The sequence below is a fragment of the Nuphar pumila genome, chromosome 2 (assembly GCF_984573655.1).
Source record: "Nuphar pumila chromosome 2, dmNupPumi1.hap1.1, whole genome shotgun sequence".
Lineage (NCBI taxonomy): Eukaryota > Viridiplantae > Streptophyta > Magnoliopsida > Nymphaeales > Nymphaeaceae > Nuphar > Nuphar pumila.
This window is the reverse complement of record NC_143250.1, coordinates 106,812,719-106,837,534: the sequence shown is the minus strand read 5'-3', so window position 1 is coordinate 106,837,534 and position 24,816 is coordinate 106,812,719. Positions and strand designations below refer to the sequence as shown.

General features: G+C 37.2%; 1 protein-coding gene across 1 annotated transcript in view; it reads right to left on the bottom strand.

Annotated features, from left to right (window-relative positions):
- Positions 1-24,816, bottom strand: part of LOC149846593 (uncharacterized) — a 109,673-nt gene that overhangs the window by 863 nt on the left and 83,994 nt on the right. The window contains exons 6-10 of the mRNA XM_089996441.1: positions 4,347-4,503; positions 4,197-4,235; positions 3,794-3,868; positions 1,520-1,579; positions 1,284-1,348 (exon numbers count right to left, since the gene is read on the bottom strand). Of these exons, the coding sequence (XP_089852567.1) occupies positions 1,284-1,348; positions 1,520-1,579; positions 3,794-3,868; positions 4,197-4,235; positions 4,347-4,503 (396 nt within the window). The remainder of the gene's footprint in view (positions 1-1,283; positions 1,349-1,519; positions 1,580-3,793; positions 3,869-4,196; positions 4,236-4,346; positions 4,504-24,816) is intronic.

The window sequence follows — 24,816 nt, the reverse complement described above, 5'->3', positions numbered from 1 at the left end:
ATAATACATCATAAGATTCTTGGCCATAAACCTGATAGTAGATAATGTGTGTCATTAAAAAGAACAGCTGATGACCAATTCTTAGAGTAAGAAAAAGCCAAACATCTAAGTAAGCAGACACGGGACAAAGAAAAACCAACAGCAAAATTATTCAATAATAAATCAAGTGAACACAAATCAAAAATACCACAAAAGAAAACAAGACAGAAAGAAGGGAGAAAGAAAATTGGTAAAACCTATGAGACAGGATCCCAGCATAGTGATAAAATATTTATAATGATAAATATCAGCAACAAAAGTCTCATGAGAAATTGAAAATTTTGATATTTCACATGATTTTTGGCAAAATATCACCAAAAAATTAATTTAAAAATAAAAAGTAATTTGCATAAAGGAAAAAATTTAAATAAAAAACTAAAAAAAAAAAAATTATCGTGATATTTACATTTTTATCTGCTATATAATTTTTTGCATTTTTTAAAACAATGTTGATATTTGTCACTATGGATCTGAGGAACAACACCTGATGGATATATTTAAGGAAAATTAAATATTTCCTAACAGTTTGACAGAGATCCATTATCACCTCATTTAGTGGAGTTTAACCTACAGAAGCTTACTCACTTTCTGGAGCAGCTTCATTCTAGCTTCATGATTAGCTAGAATTTATACCAGCAGTTTCTTCAGCCTATTGAGTTTTACATGATGTCTGAAAATTTTCTAAGTATTTTTAGCAAATACTATCCAAGACCGAAAATATTTGAGAAGAGTACATCATTCATGTATCTAATCAAGAAATTAAAAAGTCATGAGACCAGCAAACTAGTTTAAAAAACAGATAAATTGGTGGCTATGAAATAAATGAATTTCTTAAATTACTGCCTACAAAATAGTAAACCAGATAACGGGGTGCCAGTTTCATCCAAGAATCAAGAAAGAAAATTGAAGAGTTCTATAAGAAGACCACAGAGTCCCTGATCTGTTTTCCCTAGTAGTGAAAAGGGAAATAAATAAACAACGCTTCCAAGGCAGTATTATGCTGTTACTGAGTAGTTATGCATTCCTTCAACTATTTCATTATAAGTTAACTTAGGATGCGGCAAAATTTCCATTTCTTCCATTGTCAACATAACATTTTACAGCTTAGCAAGGCAGATACAGAAAGCCTTCAACTTCCATCTTATGCAATATGACAACAATAGAAAGATGGTGCAGCGAAAGGCACACTGCAAGAAACCAGAATAAGTAGTACAAATTAAAAATATGTAAACAGAATGGCATACACTGGACCAAGTAACATCATCATGCTCCGTAGTCCAAAATATCGTGATGCTGCAGAAGCCAAACCCTAGATCATTACAAAACAAAAGCTTCAGATACATATCAAAAGTGCAAAAAATGTCTCTATCCCTTGGCAAAAGCAAGTGATTGGATGCTGAAATGAATCAGGATATTGATGAGAATGTACATTCTATCCACAAGAAACATTGGGTGATAAAAGCACTACAGTAAAAGTCACCTTCTTAGCAGCAAGCAATGTAACTCTAGATTCCAAGCTAATGGCAGCCAATTGCCCACCCTGACAACAAAATGGAAATTTCTAGTTATTCACATGTCTAGACTGCATTCTCTAGTGAAGAAATTCATTAGGGTGATACAAAAGATGTATCAAATCTTAGCAGCAATATGTGATATAGTTGTCCTAACAGCAAAATGGCAGAAATACATTGGCATCATGAGAATGTCAACTGAAGATGCAAAAAGGGAAGAAGAGAGGAAGGGAAAGATGTTTGAGTTTCCAATAGAAAAAGAGCACACGGGGGAAATTTATTATGAACAGAAGAATCAAACACATTGCATGTGTGTGTGCGAATGCATGTATGTGTCTGTGTGTGTGTGAGTAGCAGTTATATTCTTGAGGATACAAATATAATGAAGTGATGTAAACAGACTCGGGTCAGGTTCAAGTCAAACATAATTGGTTGTAGACTAATCAGCTAAAGAGTCAGATTCATATACAGACGAACAAACCTTTTAAAGAATCTGGATCTGATTAGCTACAGAATCAGGGTAGGATTTGGATGCAAATATAAAAAACATAAAACTGAATCAATCTATCCAGACAGGTCTCGCACTAAAAGAGGTAAAGAGAAATAAGAACAATGACCTCACTAAGGTGAAGATAAAGAAGAAAAAAGAGCAAAATAGTAACAACTATTGGAGGCCATATCAAGAGAAAATAGGACAACCTCATAAAGGAAGAGAACCCAACTGAAACATGACATTGTGTTTACTGGTATGAATTTATGAAACGGGAAGCAAACCACTTCACACACACACACACACACACACACACACACACACACACACACACACACACACACACACACACACACGCATGTTAATATATATCTTGATATATCTTAATGTAATTTAGTCTGCTAATCAGGGGCATTTTCATCATTTCATACAGGGGTATTTTGGTAATTTAGTTTGCTCGCTGACCCCAATTGTTTTGGGATGAAGGCGTAGTTGTTGTTGTTGTTGTTGTTGTAGTTTGCCTGTCACGGGTATTTTGGTGTTTTAGTCTGCCCACAGGGGCATTTTGGTCATTTCATGTGGGGCTATTTTTGCCATTTAAATTCTGTATTTTCTTTTTTCAATGGGTTATTGTTGTCATTGCACCTATTATAGACGTTGGGGCATCTCCCAACGGCCACAAATATGACCGTTGAGAGCTCCCCCAACGTCTATAATGGGAGCTCCCTTGGCCTCTCATTTGTATATAAATAAGGCTCAAACGCCTCTTTGTATTCTCAAGCTTTTCTTAAAGCTATTCATTAATAAAATTATATTTTTTTATGGGTGTTCTTGTCTCTTTTGAGATTATTTAGCACTTATGTTATGTGCTTGTGTTGTGCCATAGCGTATTATTTTCTTGCTTGGTGATCGTGTGTTCTCGTTGGATCATTCTCTTTTGTGGCTCCCGAACACTTCATTACAACACACACACACATATATATACATAACCATAGAACCAAGCAATATCACACTAACCTAACCTAGGTTTCATTTAAAACTTTTTCAGAGGCTTTTTCAACTCCTTTTCCTTTCTCTTTTCTAGCCACTAATTCAACCTACACATGCAAGAAACAATAGCATTTCTAGCTGAAATAACTGCCATGGTCAAAATGACACGGTAAAGCTAAAAGTTAGCCAAAAGAGGGAAAAAAAGCTGTCTAGCTATAGTCTGGTAGGCAAAGTACAGTATCCAGCTTCAGATGGATTTACTCCAATCAAAGGAGTTTCAAAGCACTCCACTGCCTTGTTCAATTCGATGGACACCTCTCCCACCAACAAGGAAGTCCTACCATAGAAGTATGGCCCCTTCTGTTAAGGAATGGAACGCCTAGAGACGCCATAGTCAAGTGAAACCCTTCTTTCCACCTTCCATGTTGTATGTTCTTTTAGACATTTTCTTAGTTGATATCTGTATTTAAATTTTTTTCTGCTTGACCTAGTCAGGACCCAATGCAGACAGAAACGATTAGTGGAACAGTAGGTTCAGATGTAATACAAGTCAGAATCAGCTGAAGAGACAATGCTGGCAGCATCAGAAAATAATACCAGGTGTAGGTTCAGATGTATCTACATTGAACTCTTTGACGAATCTACAATGATGATAGTGCATGAACAAGACTGCCAACTTTGCAAACCTACTGCCCCCATAGCTGATGGTTAGATGGGTGAAAGCTCAATTACCATTCAAATGATATTTCAAAAAATAGTCTACCTTTTTTAGTGCTTCACGCTTTATTTGGTAGTTGGCAGCTTCAAACATCAACTTTCCCGATAAGCTCCTTCTTAACTATCAAAGGAGAGAAATGTCTAAGCATATCCAGGAGTGGCAAGAACTTGTTCTAACAGCTCAATAGCTATGTCACATGGGTGCAGGTGCGGGTGTGGGTGCAGGTGCAGGTGCAGGTGCGGGTGCGGGGGTGTGGCACTTTCAAAAAACTTGGGTGCGGGGGTGCGGCACAAATATATATATATATATAAAAGTCCAAAAGTCCCGGTGCCGCACACTCACCCGCGTCGCGTTGCGTCGATTCGGGTGCGGCACCCAGTTGGCCGAGTCCCTGTGACATAGCTCAATAGACAGATCCATTCAAATTGGACCAGCTCATATAACATACCAGTTGATATATCTTGGTTAGAGTCAGCATACCACCACCCTGTTCACAAACCCAATAAAATATTCATCTAACCGATAATTTTAAGAATAAATCCAGAAGTAATTCATTGATGAAATTGCACAACAAATATTAAAAAGAAAATAAAATAACCTTCAAAACTATCAACTGGAGTCCCTTTGCCCCAACTCTCAACACATCAAGTGCATGCACTTTCCACTGACTAAGACCAAGTTGCCCATCTGTATAAGCATAATAATTGGAAAACTTGCCATTCTCCCAGGGGAAGAAAAAACCAGGCTCTTCCTCACTGAAAATAGACAAAATAAATCAATATGAATGTAAGGCTAAGCCTCACAGAAAATAGATCAAGCATATTAATATGAACAGTTCACAATGCCAGACATGCAAACCAGTATCCGTACATGTTAAATTTAGCAACCAATGCAAAGCCAGTTGTTTATTCTTTCTTTTGTCATAGCCAAGAGATCAAGTTCCAAAGCATTGAATTTTAAGAAATAGGTAAGAGAAAAGAATGGGAACAAAAAAGAGAACTAGAAATTTAATACATGTAGGACACTATGTCAGAATTGACATTTCCTATCTGGCAATTCAAGAACTGCACCTCAGTTTAGACAAAAAGAATGAAATTTTAACTTGAGATTATATAAAATGAAGTTCAACACTAATATATATAGGGATGGCATTTGCTACCCTCGTGGGTAAGGAACCCCTTAGAACTCATAGGGAGAGGTTGTTCTGACCAAATCTGACCTCATGGATGTGTTCAGTATGGTCAAAATAGTAAAAATCAACTCTTGAATCATAGATTTTGAACATGAAAGCATGTTTTTTTTGAAGTTTGAAAATTTGGTACATTATCCAAAGGTCAGTTTCTACTAAACTTAATATGTAGATCACATCCGGAGGGTCAGATGTGTAAAAAAAAAAACTGAAAAAAAAATCAAAAAATTACATTTTTTCCACTAAGGGGTTCCTTACCCACGAGTGTAGCCAAATATATATATAGGGTAAGCTAGTTGTCTATGTAACACGGACACTCCATTTACGGTGCTGCCACCAGATGACTGTGGAACGGGTCCCGCACTTGGTCAGGTCCAAAAAAAACCTGACCCGCATTTTTTTTTAAAGACCACCCCAACTCTCTCTCTCTCTCTCTCTCTCTCTCTCTCTCTCTCTCTCCGCCCCTTGCAGCACCGCCTCTCTCAACCCCTTGAAAAGAAGTCGCCGTGTATATGGCTGACCCGATCCAATTATATAATGGATCGGGTCCAGATCCAATTAGTGTAATGTAAATTAGCATGCTGTTAAGGGGTATTTCTGTACCCTAGTTGTATTCACTTAACTTTAAATATAATGAAAGGTGCAGTCACGAGGCATGCACGACCTTTTTCTGAAATCCCTCTCTCTCTCTCTCTCTCTTTTCGCTCGATGGCAGGAGAACGAGGGCTCCCCTTTTAACATGGTATCAAAGCCTGTTTAGAAGGCCACGATCTGCTGAGTTTGATCGAGTCTTCTCCACCCACGATCTGCCAATCACGATCTGCTGTTTCTTCAGCCACGATCGAGTCTTCTCCATCACCAGTCTGATCGAGTTTTCTCCATCACGCCTGCTTTTACAGCCACGATCGACGCCTGTTTCTTCAGCCACGATCGAGTTTTCTTCATCACGCCTGTCAACCAGAATCACGCCTGTTCCATTCCAATCAGGCGAGCCAAACCTGTCACGTATGTTTTCTTCATCTCGCCTGTCAACCAGGCCACGATCTGTTGAGTCTGATCGAGTCTTCCTTCACCATCCTTCAGCCGAGTACATCTGGAAACGCAAAGTGCAGCTTTCTTAGCCCTCGTTCTTTCTTGCTGAGAGAAAACTCAACATCTGTGGTGACGTAAATCTCTCTCTATTTCAGAATCACTGTGATTCCTTTGATTTTCTACAATCTGCACTTCTGAAATCTCTGTTAATCTCTGATGTTTTCATTGTTTCTGAAATTCTGGTGTTTTCATTCCGAAATTCTGAAATTCTACTGATTCCTGACTGCCGAGTATCATCTGGTACATCAGCCTCTTAGCCGAGCTCTCTGCAGCACCTAGAAATCACGTGAACTTGTCTTCCAGTTCACCTGTCAACCGAGTGTCCTGTTAGCTGAACCTTCTGTTTTGCTTTGTTTCTTTTTATATAACTAAGTGTGAGTTCAGATTTTCCCTCCAATGGATTTTACTCATGGGCAATCATGTCTGTCCTCAAGTTTTCTCGGTCAACTAGTTTCTGAAAAACTGAATAACCTCAATTTCTTAACCTGGAAAAGACAGATCATCCCATTTATAAAGAGTCAGGATCTCTCTGGTCATCTGGATGGATCGGTTCCAGCTCCTCCAGAATTCCTTTCGCAGAAAAAAGTGGATGATAAAGGAGAACAATCTGTTGTTCTTCACAAGAATCCAGAATATGTTGCTTGGATGAAAAGGGATCAATCGCTAGTGGCATACATCACTTCAACTCTCTCACAAGAGGTCCTTATTGCTCTTCCTGATGATTGTTCGGCCAAAGAACTGTGGGATACGCTAGTTCAAACATATTCTCAAATTTCTAAGGCAAGAATTATGTTTCTTAAGCGAGAGTTTCAAATGCTGAAGAAAGATTCCATGTCTATCATGGAATACCTGAATAAAATGAAAAGCATCACAGACCAACTGTCTGTTGTTGGGTGTCTTGTCAGTGAAAAAGATAAAGTTCAACAAACCTTGAGTGGATTGGGGCCAGACTATCATGTTATGACGACAACCTTACTATGTTTACCAGAACTTCCAAAGTTTGAAGATCTTCGTGCGAAATTATTACAATATGAAATGACTCTGAAAGGATCTTCTGAAGATACTCATGGGCATTCAGGAACACAGGATGTGTTGGCTATGGGAATGAGTTATGGTCGAGGACGAGGAAGTTCTTTTCGAGGAAAAGGACCCAGGGAGAAATACCTATGGAGGTCGTGGCATATTTCCAACACCCAATATACAAGGACAAAGACCCACTCCCACATGTTTCCTATGCAACAAGAAAGGGCACATTAAAGCGAATTGTTGGTTTAACCCTCAAAACAAAGGGAAAGCTCCACAAGCAGAAGCTAGGAAGGATGGAGAAATAAAAGAGTTGCTGCTGGCAGCCTTGGCAGGATTGAATATGAAGCAAAATGACAAAGAAATTTGGTATGTCGACTCCGGAGCAGCTACTCATGTCACGGGTGATGTAGGTAAACTCTTGACTCTCACTCCTAATGTTGGTAAGAATAGCATAGTCACAGGAGATGGATCTCATCACACAATCTCACATACTGGAAATGCCATTATACACATGTCAAAGTCCTCTCTCAAACTTCCAAGTGTCATCCATGCACCTAATATTCAAAAGAACATTGTTTCTGTCTCAAAACTTGTTGATGATGCTAATGCTTCAGTTGAATTTACTCCCTCTTCTGTTTATGTCAAGGATCTTCGCACGAGGAAGACATTCGTTGAAGGAAAACGATAGGGCAATATGTACATCTTTCAAGAAGATCCTTCCTTCATTCATTCCAACTATTCATCCTTGAAGCCTCACCAACGTCAATCTTTTGATCTTGATTTTATATTTACTATTTCTGAATGTAATAAGCCAAGACTTTGGCATACTCGTCTTGGCCATTGTGGTCGTCATTTTATTGAAAAACTTGTCTCGAATAATCTCATCCCTAAGTCCAGTCTGAGTTCAGAAGTCGTTGATACAAAGTGTTCTAGTTGTCATTTATGTAAGAGTCATGTTTTATCATTTACTTCCATTAATAAAAGAGCTTCAAGGCCATTTGAGGTCATTTGTTCAGATGTCTGGGGTCTTGCCCTACTTACTTCTCTTTCTGGCAGTAAATACTATCTTACCTTCATTGATAGTTACTCACGTTATACTTGGATATTTTTTATGAAGCACAAATCAGAAGTCTTTGGATTGTTCCAGAGATTTCATTCTTTTGTTCAAAATCATTTCTCTACCAACATTCTCAATTTCCAGTGTGATGGAGGAGGTGAATTCTCCTCGAGTGACTTTGTTAGTTTCCTTCAACATAATGGGATAAAGAGAAGAGTGTCTTGCCCGCATACACCTCAACAAAATGGGATTGCTGAGAGGAAACATCGACACATTGTTGAGATTGCTATGAGCATGATGCATGGGAGCAACCTCCCTGTATCATTATGGACTGAGAACTTTCACTCCACAGTTCATGTGATAAATCAATTGCCCATGAGTATCTTAGAAAACAAGTCACCATATTTCTCTCTTTTTAGCATACAACCTGATTATCATGAATTACGTGTGTTTGGGTTTGTTTGCTATGTTCACATTGACAGCTCACTCAGGCACAAGTTCCAAGATAAAGCCTTAAAATGCAAATTTATAGGATATGCAGAAGACTACAAAGGGTACAGGTGCTATGATCCCTTGCGTAGGCGTGTCAAAATATCAAGGAATGTAATTTTCGATGAAATGAACTTTGATGGTCAGGATGCTAATTCAACCTTTCATGCTGATAACTCGAGCCCCAGCATTGAGGTCTACTACCCATGGTTAAATTCAGAACTCTTTTCCAATGGTAAAGTAGACTGTCCAGAAAATTACAGTTAGAAGGAGACACGTGAGGAATCAGCCAATGAAACTCAAACGGAGGAGACTGTTACACATGACTTGGAGCCAACAAGGTATAAGGGTATTGTGTACACCCGGCGAGAGAAAGAGCCCTCATTCATTTCTTGCACGAGTATAGATCCATCTGGATCATCCGCTTCGCAGACGATGGATGTCAGAAGATCCTCACGGATTCGACATCTGCTTGACAGGTGGGTAAGTTATAAAAAATTTTCACTGGATTTTTAGTTGTTCTTGACATCCATAAGTAAAGAGGATGAGCCCCTCATGTTCTATCAAGCTGCGAGCTCTAGAAGATGGGTAGAAGCAATGAATGAAGAAATGGAGGCCTTACATGAATGTGGGACATGGGAGATTGTACCTAGAACACTAAACAGAAATGTTGTTGGGTCAAAATGGGTGTACAAGATAAAGTATAAACCAGACGGGAGCATCGAAAGGTATAAGGCTAGACTTGTAGCCAAGGGATTCACACAAGAGGAAGACCAAGACTTTGATGAAACTTTCAGCCTTGTAGTTAAAATGGGGACCATTCGCATTGTATTGAGTCTAGTCATTAAACATGGATGGACATTGAGCCAGCTGGATGTTAAGAATGCGTTTTTGCACGGGGATTTAAAAGAAGAGGTCTACATGGAACAACCCACTGGATATGCCGAACGAGACGCCAAAAAAATATGTATGCAAGTTAAAAAGAGCCCTCTATGGATTGAAACAAGCTTCTCGTTCCTGGTTCGACAATTTTTCTTTAGAAATACAACGGCATGGCTTCTCTCGGTCCCTTCTGGATCACTCATTATTTATTCACAATGAGCAAGGAGTCACTACTCTTCTATTAATATATGTAGATGACATCATCATCACAGGGAACTGTAAAAGTTACATTGAGCAGGTAAAGAAGTTATTAAATCAGAGATTTAAGATGAAAGATTTGGGAGAGCTGCGATATTTTCTTGGGGTAGAAGTTGATAATAGAAATGATACACTCACCCTTAATAAACACAAATACACGTTGTGTAAGAAAGTGAAAAATACGCTACAACAAATGTCTCTCAACAAGTTCTCACAAATACATCATAAGAACCACAAAGGTTCACAAAGACAACTTAAGAATACACACAACCCGAAACGGGTATAAAAATGAAAAATAAACAATTTTATTGATTTGAGATAAAAACCCAAAACAAGAGTAAGTATTTACAAGGGGAATAGCCCCATATTTATAGAGAGGTAGAGAGAAGCCTTAAGAGAGCTGTTGGACTCTCCAACGGCTCTAATAGAGCTGTTGGGGAGTCCAACAACTCTTTTTGGATTTACCTTTTTGACTTGGTCAAAAAGGTACCTTTTTGACTAGTCAAAAAGGTAAAGGCCAAATCAGTCCAATGATGAACTGGTTTGGCTAATTCTAGTTGTATTTTAACTAGAATTAATTAAACGAAAAATCCTAACTAGAAAGGAGATAAAACATTACATGTCTATGAGATTACATATGAGATATTATATGAGATTACATATTTTAACACTCCCCCTCAAACTTACTGTTGGATAACTGAAAGTTTGCCTAAGAGAAAGTGAAACCTAGGAGCAGCGAGAGGCTTGGTGAAGAAATCGGCCAGCTGATATTCTGAAGCAACATAGGGAAGATTGATGGTGCCACGCAAAAATTCCTCTCGAATATAATGACAATCCATTTCTATATGCTTGGTGCGTTCATGAAATGTCTGATTGCTTGCAATATAGATAGAGCTCTTGTTGTCACAACACAGATTTGATGCTTTTGGACTTTCAACTCCCATATCGGAAAGTAGACGTCGAAGCCAGACTAATTCCATAGTAGTTGTAGCCATTGCCCTATATTCAGCTTCAGTTGATGAGAGAGAGACCTTTTGTTGCTTCTTACATCGCCAAGACACCAAGGATTCTCCTAAAAAGACACAAAAACCTGTAGTTGAGTGGCGGTCATTTGGATCACCACCCCAATCTGCATCAGTATAAGCAAGCAATTCTAAGTTAGAGGAAGCGGATAAAAATAATCCTCGAGAAATAGAATTTTTGATATATCTAATAATACGCAAAACAGCTCCCATATGAACAAAAGTTGGAGCATGTTGAAATTGACTGGCTGTATGGACCGCATGTGTAATGTCAGGTCTTGTGATAGATAGATACGATAGAGCCCCAACAAGTTGCCTATATGGAGTCAGATTCTCGAGTGACTCTCCATCATCAATCTTCATTTTGACATTCACAATCTTAGGAGTATCAACATATCTTTCATCTGAAATACCTGACCTGGCAACAATATCTAATGCAAACTTAGATTGAGTTAGCAAGTAACCTCTAGGTGAGTAGGCAACTTCTATACCAAGAAAATATTTCAAAAAACCCAAATCACTCATTTCAAAATGTGTTTTGAGAAATTTTTTAATATCATAAACTCCCTGTTTATCACTTCCAGTGATAATCATGTCGTCAACATAGAGTAGAAGGATGATAATACCTGTATCAAAATTCTTAACAAACAAAGTTGTGTCAGTAAGACAAAATCGAAAACCAAAATCAAGCATAATCTTACTAAACTTATCATACCAAGCTTTTGGAGCTTGCTTGAGACCATATAAAGCCTTGTTTAGGCGAAGTGTTTTCCCTTTAGGTATATTCATTCCTGGTGGTGGGTCCATGTATACTTCTTCAGCTAAAGTTCTATTTAGAAAAGCATTTTTAACATCCATTTGAAAGATATGTCATCCCTTTATTGATGCAAGAGCTATTAGGATTCTAACAGTGGTCATTCTAGCTACTGGGGCAAAGGTCTCTTCATAGTCTATTCCATATTCTTGAGAATAGCCTTTTGCCACCAACCGGGCCTTGAATCTTTCAAGAGTGCCATCACTCTTGGTTTTCACCTTGTACACCCAGCGACAACCAATAGGTTTCTTGTTGTTTGGAGGATGGTCTTGAATGGTCCAAGTATTTGCTTTTTCTAAGGCTTCTAATTCGACTTTCATAGCCTCGACCCATTCTGGTTGATCCTTGGCTATATCATAACTGGGAGGTTCTTCATAGGAATGAATTAGAGCAATAAAGGCTTGATGTTTTGGTGAAAAAGACTGATATGACACAAACTTTGCAGGAACCCTCGAGATCCTAGTGGATTTTCTAGATGAAGAGGCAGATTCATGTTCCCTTGTGTATTTATCCAAGGCATATTGTCTTTCTAAATTTCCTCGTCTAGAGTATTGAATACAATCTTGACTATTTCTATGAGGATCAGAATCAATCACATCCATCTGATCATCTAGATCAATTTCTCTTTCACTATCCTTTGGAACTAGATCCAACAAGAAGGAATACTCATCTATTTCAATAGAATTTTTGTTTTCAAAAAAACTTTCATTTTCTAGAAAGGATACATTCCTTGAAACGTATAACTTGTTGTTTTTAGGGTCAAAACATCTGTATCCTTTTTTATTATTTGCATATCCTAAAAAAGTACAGGGTATAGCACGGGGAGAGAATTTATCATTCTTATCTGTAAAAACAAAGCACTTGCACCCAAACACCCTCAGTCTAGAATAATCAGGTTTTTGTTTATAAAGCTTTTCAGTAGGAAAAATATTCTTTATTGAGGATGAGGGCATCCTATTAATAAGATACACAGCAGTTAAAATAGCTTCGGCCCAAAAAACTTTAGGAACTTGATGTGTGATAAGTAGTGTTCTAGTTGTTTCTATAATGTGTCTGTGTTTTCTCTCAGCTAACCCATTTTGTTGAGGGGTATAGGGACAAGATTTTTGGTGTGAAATTTCATGTGAGTTCAAATATTCTTTAAATTCAGTTGATAAAAATTCTCCCCCTGAATCAGTGCGAAATATTGAAATATCATTCTTAAATTGATTTTTGACCATATTATGAAATATTTGAAAAAAAGAGAACACTTCAAATTTGTGTTTGAGAAAGTAAATCCAGGTATATCGTGTAAAGTCATCCACGAAAATTACATAGTATAAAAACCCACCTTTTGACGTAATTGGTGCAGGACCCCAAACATCAGAGTGAATTAATTCAAGTGGTCGAGTGGAGACAAAAGTTCTTTCTTGAAATGCTAGTCGTTTCATTTTTCCAAGAATACATTTTTCACAAGTGAAAGTTTCAAAATTACAAATTTTTTCCATGTTTGGAAAGTACTGAAGCTTGGATATACAAGGGTGACCAAATCTTTGGTGTAAAAGATCCAAGCCTACTTTTTGAACATTGCAGCATAATGTTTTCTTAGGTAATTCCAAAAAATCCATGTAATATAAGCCTCCTTCTCTATGGCCTTCCCCAATCAGCTTCCCTGACTGGTGATCCTGTACTTGACAATCATGAGAAGAGAAGGAAACATTACACCCATGATCAGTTAATTGAGAAACAGATAAGAGATTTAGATTAAGTTTGGGGATATATCTAATCTTTGGAACACAAAATCCTTTTGAGTTTTGAGAGTTATTTTTGAAATTTCCTATTCCTTTTATCTCAAGGGATGTTCCATCCGCAGTAAAAACACTCGATCCACTTGAGTCATAACAATGCGACAGTAATTTTAAATTTGGTGTCATGTGAAAAGAAGCACCAGAGTCAAGAAGCCATAGGGGTTTACCTGGATTGGAGGTGCCAACAGAAGAGATCGCAGCTCCAGCTGAGGGAGAAGTTCCTTTAAGAAGAGGTTGTAGAGCCTCCACCAGCTGAGACAGGGACATGTTTCCAATGGATGTCTCATTTGATTCTTTTGATTCAACAACAGCTACCTTCTTCTTATAAGATTTTTTCAACTTTGGACAGTAAGTTTTAACATGTCTGGGTTCATGACAGTAATAACAAATAACTTTTCTCCTTTCAAAATCGCCTCCTTGCCTTTCATTGTTTATTCTCCCAATATGTGGAGGTTTGTATGTGCGAATGTGATTACCTAGTCTAGATACAGCTAAAACTGTATCATCATCGCTTTTGTCGACTCGTTTCTTGAGTCTATTTTCTTCCATACTTAGCTCTTCAATGGTATCTTCAATAGAGGGAACATTTCCCCGATGTAGAAGAGTGGACTTGGTTGATTCAAATTCGGGTCTCAACCCATTTATAAATTGAAAAAAATGCTCCGCATTTACTTGATTTTGGCGAAGCTCAATGTCTTGTGGACAATGCCACTTTGGTTCAAGAAGAGCCAACTCTTCCCATAGTTCAGATAAGCTATTGTAGTATTCTCTAATACTTCTCTCTCCTTGAACTATATTCTGAACCTTTTCTTGTAAGTTACATATATGAGCAATATCTTTAAGAGAATACATTCTCTTAAGATATTCCCACGCATCATTAGCATGTTCAAATTTTGCGAGACTTGAACACTTCTTTATGTCTACACTAGAAATTAGCCAAGACATGATCTTGGCGTGACCCATTCTCCATTCTTTCCATTCCTTTTCATATGTGGAGATGGCCTTAGTTTTTTCCACCTCCGAAAGAGGTACTTCTCTTCCACCTTCTTCTTTAGTGAGCGTTAGTTTAGGTTCCTTATCGGTTTCATCAACTAAGCCCCATAGACCCTTTCCCCAAATAAGATGCTTCATGATTGAAGCCCATGTTACATAGTTTGAATCGTTGAGTTTTATGGACTTAATGGTGACATTATCATTGTCATCCATTTTACAAGCTTGGGAATGAGAGGGAAAGAAGAAAAGCAAGTGGGAAGAGGAATATTTTAACCACAAAGATCGAAAATAAGTAGCCTTCCACGCTCTTCAAGGCTACACACGAGCACTCCTTCAAAGAGACTTCACTTTCTTGAAGAGTAGTTGCATGGCACGCTTCCCAATACACATCCACCGACCTTGCTCTGATACCATGTAAGAAAGTGAAAAATACGCTACAACAAATGTCTCTCAACAAGTTCTCACAAATACATCATAAGAACCACAAAGGTTCACAAAGAGAACTTAAGAATACACACAACCCGAAACGGGTATAAAAATGAAAAATAAACAATTTTATTGATTTGAGATAAAAACCCAAAACAAGAGTAAGTATTTACAAGGGGAATAGCCCCATATTTATAGAGAGGTAGAGAGAAGCCTTAAGAGAGCTGTTGGACTCTCCAACGGCTCTAATAGAGCTGTTGGGGAGTCCAACAACTCTTTTTGGATTTACCTTTTTGACTTGGTCAAAAAGGTACCTTTTTGACTAGTCAAAAAGGTAAAGGCCAAATCAGTCCAATGATGGACTGGTTTGGCTAATTCTAGTTGTATTTTAACTAGAATTAATTAAACGAAAAATCCTAACTAGAAAGGAGATAAAACATTACATGTCTATGAGATTACATATGAGATATTATATGAGATTACATATTTTAACACGTTGGACATTCTCAGCAGAGCAGGCATGACAGATTGCAACCCGTTAACAACTCCAAGTGTCATTCATCAGAAACTGAGTTCAAAGGAAGGGGATATATATGGAGATCCTACTAAGTATCGCAGCTTAGTTGGCATGTTGCAATACCTGACTTTTACTAGACCTGACATAGTATATTCGGTTAATCAGGTATCCCAGTTTATGCATGAACCTCGTATGTCACATATGGAGGCAGTCAAACGTATACTTCGTTACCTGAAGGGTACAGTTGGTGATGGGCTGGTATACAAGAAAAGAGACTTAGATCCAGGCGGGGACCGTGAGGGCCATGAGATCGTCACTTATGCTGATGCTGATTGGGCGGGTGATCCAGACGAACAACGATCAGTATCCGGTTATTGCAACTTCATTGGGCCAAACTTGGTATCCTGGAGCAGTAGAAAACAAAAGGCGGTTGCTAGATCAAGCACTGAGGCTGAATTCAGATCGATGGCCACTGCCACGACCGAAGCTACATGGATAAGACATCTCCTGACAGAAATGGGAGAACCGATTGCTCGATCACTGTTGTTGTGTGACAATCAAAGTGCCATCAACATGTCCTTCAATCCCATCCACCATAGTCGAGCAAAGCACATTAAAATAGATCAACATTTTATTAGAAAAAAGGTTGAAGATAAAGAGATTGAGCCCATGTATGTGCCAACTGAAGAACAAGTTGCTGACATCCTCACTAAAGGGTTGACAAAGGATAGATTTTGGTTTCTGAAAAACAAGTTGTTCATGGTCCAGCACCATGCACAACTTGAGGGAGGGTGAAAAGAAGTCGTCGTGTATATGGTTGACCTGATCCACTTATATAATGGATCGGGTCCATATCCAATTAGTGTAATGTAAATTAGCATGCTGTTAAGGGGTATTTCTGTACCCTAGTTGTATTCACTTAACTTTAAATATAATGAAAGGTGCAGTCACGAGGCATGCACGACCTTTCTCTGAAATCCCTCTTTTTCTCTCTCTCTCTCTCTCCTCTCTCTCTCTTTCGCTCGATGGCAGGAGAACGAGGGCTCCCCTTTTAACACCCCTCACAGTGTTGCCTCTCTCAGCCTCTCACAACATCGCCCTCTATGCGCAACTCACTTACTCCTCTCGTCTATGTCCCTCTCTCTCGTCTTTATCTCCCTCTCAACTTGCCTCTCGCCTCTCTCATATGTCTCCATCTTGACTCGACTCACTCATCTCTCTCGCTCTTTCTCTCTCTCTCATCTTCCCTCTCTTTGTCTCCCTCTCTCTTGCTCTCGTCTTCCCCATCTGTCTCCCTCTCGATTTCCCTCTTTCAAATTGTTTCAAGCTGTTTTTCAGTTTTTTTTGTTTTAAGGACTTTTTCAGTTATACTTGTATATACTATTAGATATTCAGACCGAATATAGATTGTCTATTTTCAGACAGAATATAGATTATTAGATATTTTCTACTGAATATATCTAATAATCTAGATATAGTTTTGTTTGCCAAGAGCTAATTGTTAGGTATTAATGTTTATTATCTATTTATCTGAAATTGTTATAACTTGTTTCTTAAATGTTAATTTGTTAGTTGTAGTTGTAGCTTTACTTGTTATTGAATTTTGATTCTTTGAATAAAAGCTGTTAGCATGTTCTGTTACTAGTTTAGTTGGTTGTTAAATGTTAATTGTTAAAATGTTAAATTAATTTATGTTTTCATGTTGGAATAATAGATTTTGATTTTTGAAATTTATTTTATATTTATGTAATATTTGATATTTATATTTAAATTTATATATATACTGTCGTGTCCCCGTACCCACATTTTTTGAAATTTTTGTGTCGTATCTACACTTGTACCCGTACCCATGTCACATAGCTAGTTTAACATTAAATGAATTCAATCACATTAAAATGACTAAAATACTCTTATAAAGCGATATTTTTTAAAATATATGGTTACTTTTTTAGGTCAAAAAGGTAAATTTAATGGATTTATAGTTACTTTTTTGGAAAAGGCGTTTAACTTCTCAATTCTCTTCAAGTTCAAAAGACCTGTAATGCCCAAAAAATAGTCATGCATTTCTAAAACTACCATTCTTTTTAGACTATTTTAGTCAAGGTTGTATTTTAGTCGAGGTTGTATGTATCGTACTGTATCATACGATATGGTACGATACGAACCGTTACTATGAAGAAAATCGATATGATACGCACTTGTATCGTGATACGAGTGTGTATCGTATTTGTGTTTTATGTATTGTATGATACATGCTTGTATGGTACGATACAAGGTGTATCGTACGATACAGGGTCGACGCACTTAAAAAAAGGCCGAATCATAATTTTTCAGTTTTGGGTTTTAAAGGCTGACTCCATCATTTGTGTAGAAGCCATTAGAGAGGTATTCACACACCCTAGGACTCGTTAGAGCGATTTAAGAGTCGATACGTGCAGAAGAGAGAGGGCTTTTGTGGTTTGTTTAAGAATGCATTTCTGTCATTTTTTCACTCAAGGAAGTGGATTAAGGTAAAAAAAAAAACTTATTCTTTGCCTTTTATTAAGCTTTTTTGGGGGGAAGATGGCATCAAATGATCCGGCATAGAAAAGGGGCACTCGAATAATAAGTGAAAACCGATTGAGAATCGAGTACAACTATTCTCATATTGTTTTTCTGGGCAGTATCTCTCACTTGAAGCATCATTTAGTCAAGATACATCTAAATGTTGCGACTTGCATATCAAGGAATTTGTCGGATGTCGTTAAATGACAATGCAAGCAATTACTTACTAGTTTGAGAGAAAAAAGACAAGAAAAATAGATAAGTAAAGCAGAAATATAGTATGCACAACCTTAGGAGGACGAATATGAGCTCCCTAATTCTGATCCTACAACCTCCAACATAACACCAGAAGTAAGAAGTTCTGCAGCAAAAGGGAAAGGTGTGACTAGTGTTGGTAGTAGTGTTGCGGTCACAAAAAAAAGAGACGTATGAGGGAATTCTTCGAGAGGAGGTAGAGCTAGAGGCTCTATTAGGAGTTTTTTCCCTCCTAGGACTGCTCCTAGGGCGCAACCCGACATTCATACTGTTATAACTCCTCAACATTTAGTTGACCAGGCGAATGTTGTGGTTGAGAGATGGCCTTATGATGTTTGCATTCCTTTCAATGCTACAAATTCTTTTCATTTTAAGGTCATAATAGATGTCATAACCAGTATCAGGCTTGGATATAAAATCCTTTCACATCATGGTTTGATAGAAAAAAAATTGGATACTAATGTGAATAAAGTGCAGGCATATTCTGATGAGATGAGGCAGTCATGGAGACAAATTGGGTGTTGTAATGAAACCTTAAGTGTACAAGAGAGATGCCACAAAGGGCTATGAAGAGTGCACAACCACACAAATGCAGAGCCACTAATGGGCAAGATACAAAGAGCCAACTAAGGGCTATTCTCAATGCTCTCAAAGAGTAACAAAAATCATAAAAATAATGATTTTATTAATGATAAAATGCTCTAAAAATCATAACATTGAAAGGGGCTAACAACCCTTATTTATACACCAAATGGACCAAGGGGAGGTTCCCATAGAGTCATTGGGACCTCCCTAACGGTCATATTTATGACCGTTGGGATGAAATCCCAACAACTCTATGGTTTAATGACCATAGAGCCCTATATATATATATATATATATATTTATTTATTTATTTATTTTTTAACACCCTCAAACTTATGGTGAGATCACTGAAAGTTTGTTAAGGAGAAAAATAAAACGATGTTCAGGAAGAGCTTTGGTGAAAAAATTGGCAAGCTGGTACTCTGATATAATGTACAGTAATTTAATAGTTCCTTACTCATCACGTTCATAATGGCAGTCCATCTCAATGTGCTTTGTTCTTTCATAGAAGGTGTGGTTCCTTGCAATGTAGATTGCACTTTTGTTATCATAACACATCTTCGAAGATTTAGAAATGAAAACTCCCATGTCATGGAGAAGAGTCTGTAGCCATACAAGCTCCATTGTTGTCGTAGCCATTGCTCGATATTTTGCTTATGTTGAAGACAACAAGACCTTCTGTTGTTTCTTATACCTCCAAGAAATTAAAGAATCTCTTAAGAAAACACAAAAATCAACAGTTTAAATTCTATCGTTTGGATTACCACCCCAGTCAGCATTAGTGTAACCAGTTAAATCTAATGATGAGGATAAGAAAATCCCTTTTGAGATTGTATTTTTAATATAGTGAATAATCCTCATAATTGTTCTCATATGTGTTTGTTAAAGTGTGTATATATAAATATATATATACATATACTTATATATATATACATACATATATATATATAAGTATATATATACATATATCCTTTTTTGTACATCCAAATACCCGATATGGGTATTTCGGTAAATTGCCATGTAATTTTCCTTTTTTAGGTTTTTCCTTTTTTCTCTTTTTATCCTTTTTTTGTTTTTTTCTTTTTTATTTTCTTTTTGTAATAGGACCACCAAGGGGCCCCACTCATCTAGTCGTTGGGGCCCCAACAGTCACATTTATGACCGTTGGGGCTCCCAACGACTAGAAGGGAGCCCCCCTTGTGGTCCCTCTCTATTCCCTTTTCCTCTCCTATAAATAGAGGGCTCTCCCTCTTGTAAATGTAAGGGTTTCCAACCCACTTTCTCTCTTTCTTCAATATATTTTTGCCTTCTAGGCATTTTACCCCTTAGTGGGTTATTTGTGCACTTTACGTGCTTGTGTTCTTGGCTCTTTGCTGGACTCTTTTAAAGAGTTATTTGGTTTATTGGTGCTTCCGCTATTTTCATTACATGGTATCAGAGCCATTGGTTTTTCAATATTCTTGAAAGATCCTTAGTGCTCTTCATATTCTATATTTCCCATCATCAATGGAACATGAATCAAGAGTTGAGCTCTCCTTCAAACTCAATGGCGCAAACTATCTTATGTGGGCATCGGCTATGGAAAATCATCTAAGAGGTAAAAAGTTGTGGGGTTTTGTGATGGGCACCACTCTTGAACCCACTTTACAGCTCACCAAAGTTAAAGGAGGTGTTGAGAAAGCTCTAGATGGAGACAACCGCATTAAAGCCATTGATGAGCATCAATCCAAGGTAGAAGATTAAGAAAGTAACCATGCCAAATTTTTGGCATGGTTCATAAACAATGTTGATATTAAAAATTGTGCCAACATTGCTAAGTTTAGGAGAGACAATGAAGCATGGTTCTTCCTTCAAGGTATGTATACCCAAAAAGATCTAGCTAGATAATTTTTTTGTCAAGAAAAGATTAGATCTACTAGACAAGCGGACATGAGTGTCTGTGACTATTTTAGTGCTTTAACTCCTCTTTGGGATGAACTCGTTCTCCTTGAGACCAAGTGGGTGGCTCCAGAAGATATTGAGAGAACAAATTGAAAAGGAGCATTTCTTTCAATTTCTTCATGGGCTTAGGCCCGAGTTTGAGCAAGTTAGGGCATCTCTACTTCATAGAAGTAAAGCCTTACCTATTGAAGATGCTCTTGCCGAAGTATGCCAAGAGGAAACTCGTATTGGCATAAGTCTTAAGAATGATGAAATTTTGGTCGTTACTAAGCCGAGAAACAATGTAAAAGCATATAGACCGCCCCATTTTTCAAAAAATAATGGGTATAGAAAGGGAGTGATTTGTCACTATTGTAATGAACCGGGGCATATTAAGTCGGTTCGTCCAAAGCTTAAAGGAAAAGTGGTCGTGGTTAGAGAAAACACTTCAAAGAAGGAAGAAGAAAATATCAATGGAGGAGATATCAAACAAACTCTTTGCCAAATTTCCGAAGTCCTCCAACATCTTCTCAAGACTTTTTCAACATCAACTTCTGAAGTCGTCATAGCCTATTCATCATCACCTCCAGGTATGTGGATACTAGACTCCGGTGCTTCTTTTCATATGACATCTCATAAAAATTCTCTTTCGAATGTTTTTTCTGACCCTATATCTTCGTATGTTTCAACGGCCGATGGGACATCTTTAAAAATTGAAAGTATTGGAACACTTGACTTGAAATCCTCTCAAAACTTTTTTGTCCCTAAAGTAAGAGTTGTTCCAAAAGTTAACTTAAATCTTTTTTCGGTTTCTCAAATTACCGATCATGGTTGTCAAGTCTCTTTCTCACCTAAAGATTGCACCATGCAGGATCTCCAGTCAGGGAAGTTGATTGGGCAAAGCCATAGGAGGCGATCTTTACTTTATGGATTTTTTGACCCTTCCATCCAAGTCATTTTGTAATTTTGTAAATGTCAAAAGTATTAAAATTTGGCATAAGAGACTTAGTCATCCGAACTTTTTAAAAATGTCATTTTTCCCTTTTTGGGACAATACTTGTAAAGACAAACACATGACTTGTAAAGATTGCATTTTTGGGAAATCTAAAGTTATTCCATTTTCTCAAAGAACCTATGTTCCCACACGGCCGTTCGAACTTGTTCATTCCGATGTATGGGGTCTCTCTCCTGTTGTATCTAAAGGAGGTTTCTCATATTACATTGTCTTTGTTGACGATTTTACTCGATTTACATGAATTTACTTCCTAAACCGTAAATATGAGGTTTTCTCCTTGTTTAAAGAATTTCATGCAATTGTGTAAAATCAATTTTTAGAAAACCTGACCATTTTTAGATCTGACTCGGGAGGTGAATACATGTCCAATGACTTTCAAAGCTATTTAAAATAAAATGGAATTCTTCATCAACGTTCTTGTCCAAACACTCCACAACAAAATGGTCTTGCGAAAAGAAAGCATAGACACATAATAGAGACAACAAGGACTCTATTAGTTTTCAAAAATATTCCAAAATCCTTTTGGGCTGAAGTTGTTCTTACTTCAACATATTTAATTAATAGAACACCCTAGTCCTCTTTAAAAAATCTTTCTCTGTTTGAAAAACTTTACAATATGTCTCCCGACTATAAAAGACTAAGAGTTTTTGGATGTAAGTGTTTTGTTCTAACTCACAAAAATGATAAACTCTCTCCAAGGGCAATTAAATTATTTTCTTAGGATATGGCGAAAAACAAAAAGGTTACCGTTGTTTTGACCTATTAAATAACAAACTTTATATCTCAAAAGACGTCACTTTTCTAAAATAAGAAAATGTTTTTTCGCATAACTTAAATGAAAATGTTGATTATTCTTTTTTGTTTGACTTGTTACCTCAAGAAAAATGCATAGACAATAATGTTGAAACTATTGAACCCCCTTTAGCTGCCATTGAGGATCATATTGAACCTCAAAATGATGAACAACATGATCCACATGAAAACCAAAATGAAAATATAACAAGTCATACACAAGTTTATACTAGAAGAAATGAAAATAATCTTCGTTGTGCCCTTGAAAGATTCTCTCAAAGGAGATCAAATCGTATTTCTAAAATACCCAATAGATTTGTATCTTATGAGTCTTTTTCTCCAAATTTTCGAGCTTGTTTGTTAGTCATTCATTCTTTCCATGAATCATCCCATTATAATGATGCCAAACAATATGCCCATTGGAATGAAGCAATGGAACTTGAACTTAATGCACTTAATAAAGCTCAAACTTAAGAAATCATTGATCCTCCTAATGGCAAGAAACCCATTGAATGTAGATGGGTTTTCAAAGTAAAAACTAAAAGTGATGGTTCTTTAGAAAGATTTAAGGCTCGATTAGTAGCCAAAGGATATGCCCAAGAATATGGGGTGGATTATGATGAGACTTTTGCCCCTGTTGCTCGAATGACTAGTGTTCGAGCCCTTATTGCAATAGCCTCTATTAAAAAATGGCCAATTTTTCAACTTGATGTCAAGAATGTCTTTTTAAATGGAGATTTGGGTAAAAAAGTTTATATGAAACCACCTCCTAGCATGAATTTAAATGGTAAAATTTTGAAATTAAAAAAGGTATTATATGGCCTTAAGCAAGCTCCCAAAGCTTGGTATGACAAGTTTAGTAATGTATTAATCAATTTGGGTTTTATTTCTTGTTATACTGACACTGCTCTTTTTGTTAAGAAAACAGGTGACTCAATTGTTATTCTACTTTTGTATGTTGATGATATGATCATCACTGGAAGTGACAAAAAGGGAGTAAATGATGTTAAGTCTATTATAAAGAAAACTTTTGATATGTCTGACTTGGGGTTTTTGAGATATTTTTTAGGTATTGAAGTGGCATATTCTCCTCGATGATACATTCTATCTCAAATGAAATTAGCAGCAGTACCAAATCAGGAGTTTAAGATAAAAAGAAAGTTGAAACTCCTGAAGTTATAAATGCAAAGTTGAGACTTGAGGATGGCGTTCTTCTTGATGATCCTACACCCTATCGACAATTGATTGGATCCCTTACTTACTTATCCATCACACGTCCAGATATTGCTCATGTGGTTCATGCTGCAAGTTAATTTCAGCATGCTCCTACTAAAGTTCGCATGGCGGCCGTGATGCAAATTGTGCGATATATCAAGAACTCCATCTCCAAAGGGCTTTTCTTATCCTCTTCATCTCTTGAATTAACTGCTTATACTGATGTAGATTGGGGGGAAATCCCAATGATTGAATCTTAACTACTGGTTTTTGCATTTTTTTAGGTGAATCCCTCATTTCATGGAAATGTAAGAATTAGCAAAAAGTTTCTCTATCATCAACTGAAGTTGAATATCGGGCCATGGCAATGACAACTACGGAAATTGTGTGGTTTAGAAGTCTCCTCTGTGACATGGGCATCCTCATTTCTTCTTCCACCAAGATGTGTTGTGATAACAAGAGCGCGATTTACATTGCAAGCAATCATACATTCCATGAGCGTACCCAGCATATTGAAATGGATTGCCACTATGTTCGAGATGAATTTCTCAGAGGAATCATTGTTAAGACATATGTAATAATACATCTATATATATAAATATAGATGTATTCACCATAATACCCGATAGGGGTATTATGGTCTTTTCACAAGTACACAATAGGGGTACTTGTTTTATTTCTTTTATTTTCCTGTTTTTTAATTTTTGTTTTTTTTATTTTTTAAAATGCATTTTGGGATACCAAAAGGGGCCCCGCAATGGAGTCGTTGGGAGCTCCCAACGACTCTATTGGGAGCCCCCTTTGGTCTCCTTTTTCTTATAAATAGGGGGAACCCCCCCTTGTATTTTGTATTGCTTTTGAGAGCTCCTCTTCAATAAAAGAGATATTATTTTTATGTGTGTAGCCTTTTTATAAGGCCCTTCGTATATCCCTTAGTGGATTTCCTCTCTTATGCTTGTTGCATTTGTTCGTGTTGGACATAGTGAATGCTTTAGCATTCTTGGATTCTTCCGCATATTTCATTACATGGCATCAGAGCCATACGATCTTCTAAGGTAAAATTGTGTCTCTCTCTACTTCCTTTTTTTTCTTTCACATCTACATTTTGTAGCAATGGAAGTCAAGATCGATCTATCATTCAAGCTCAATGGGAAAAATTACATGATGTGGGCATCCGCAATGGAGAATAA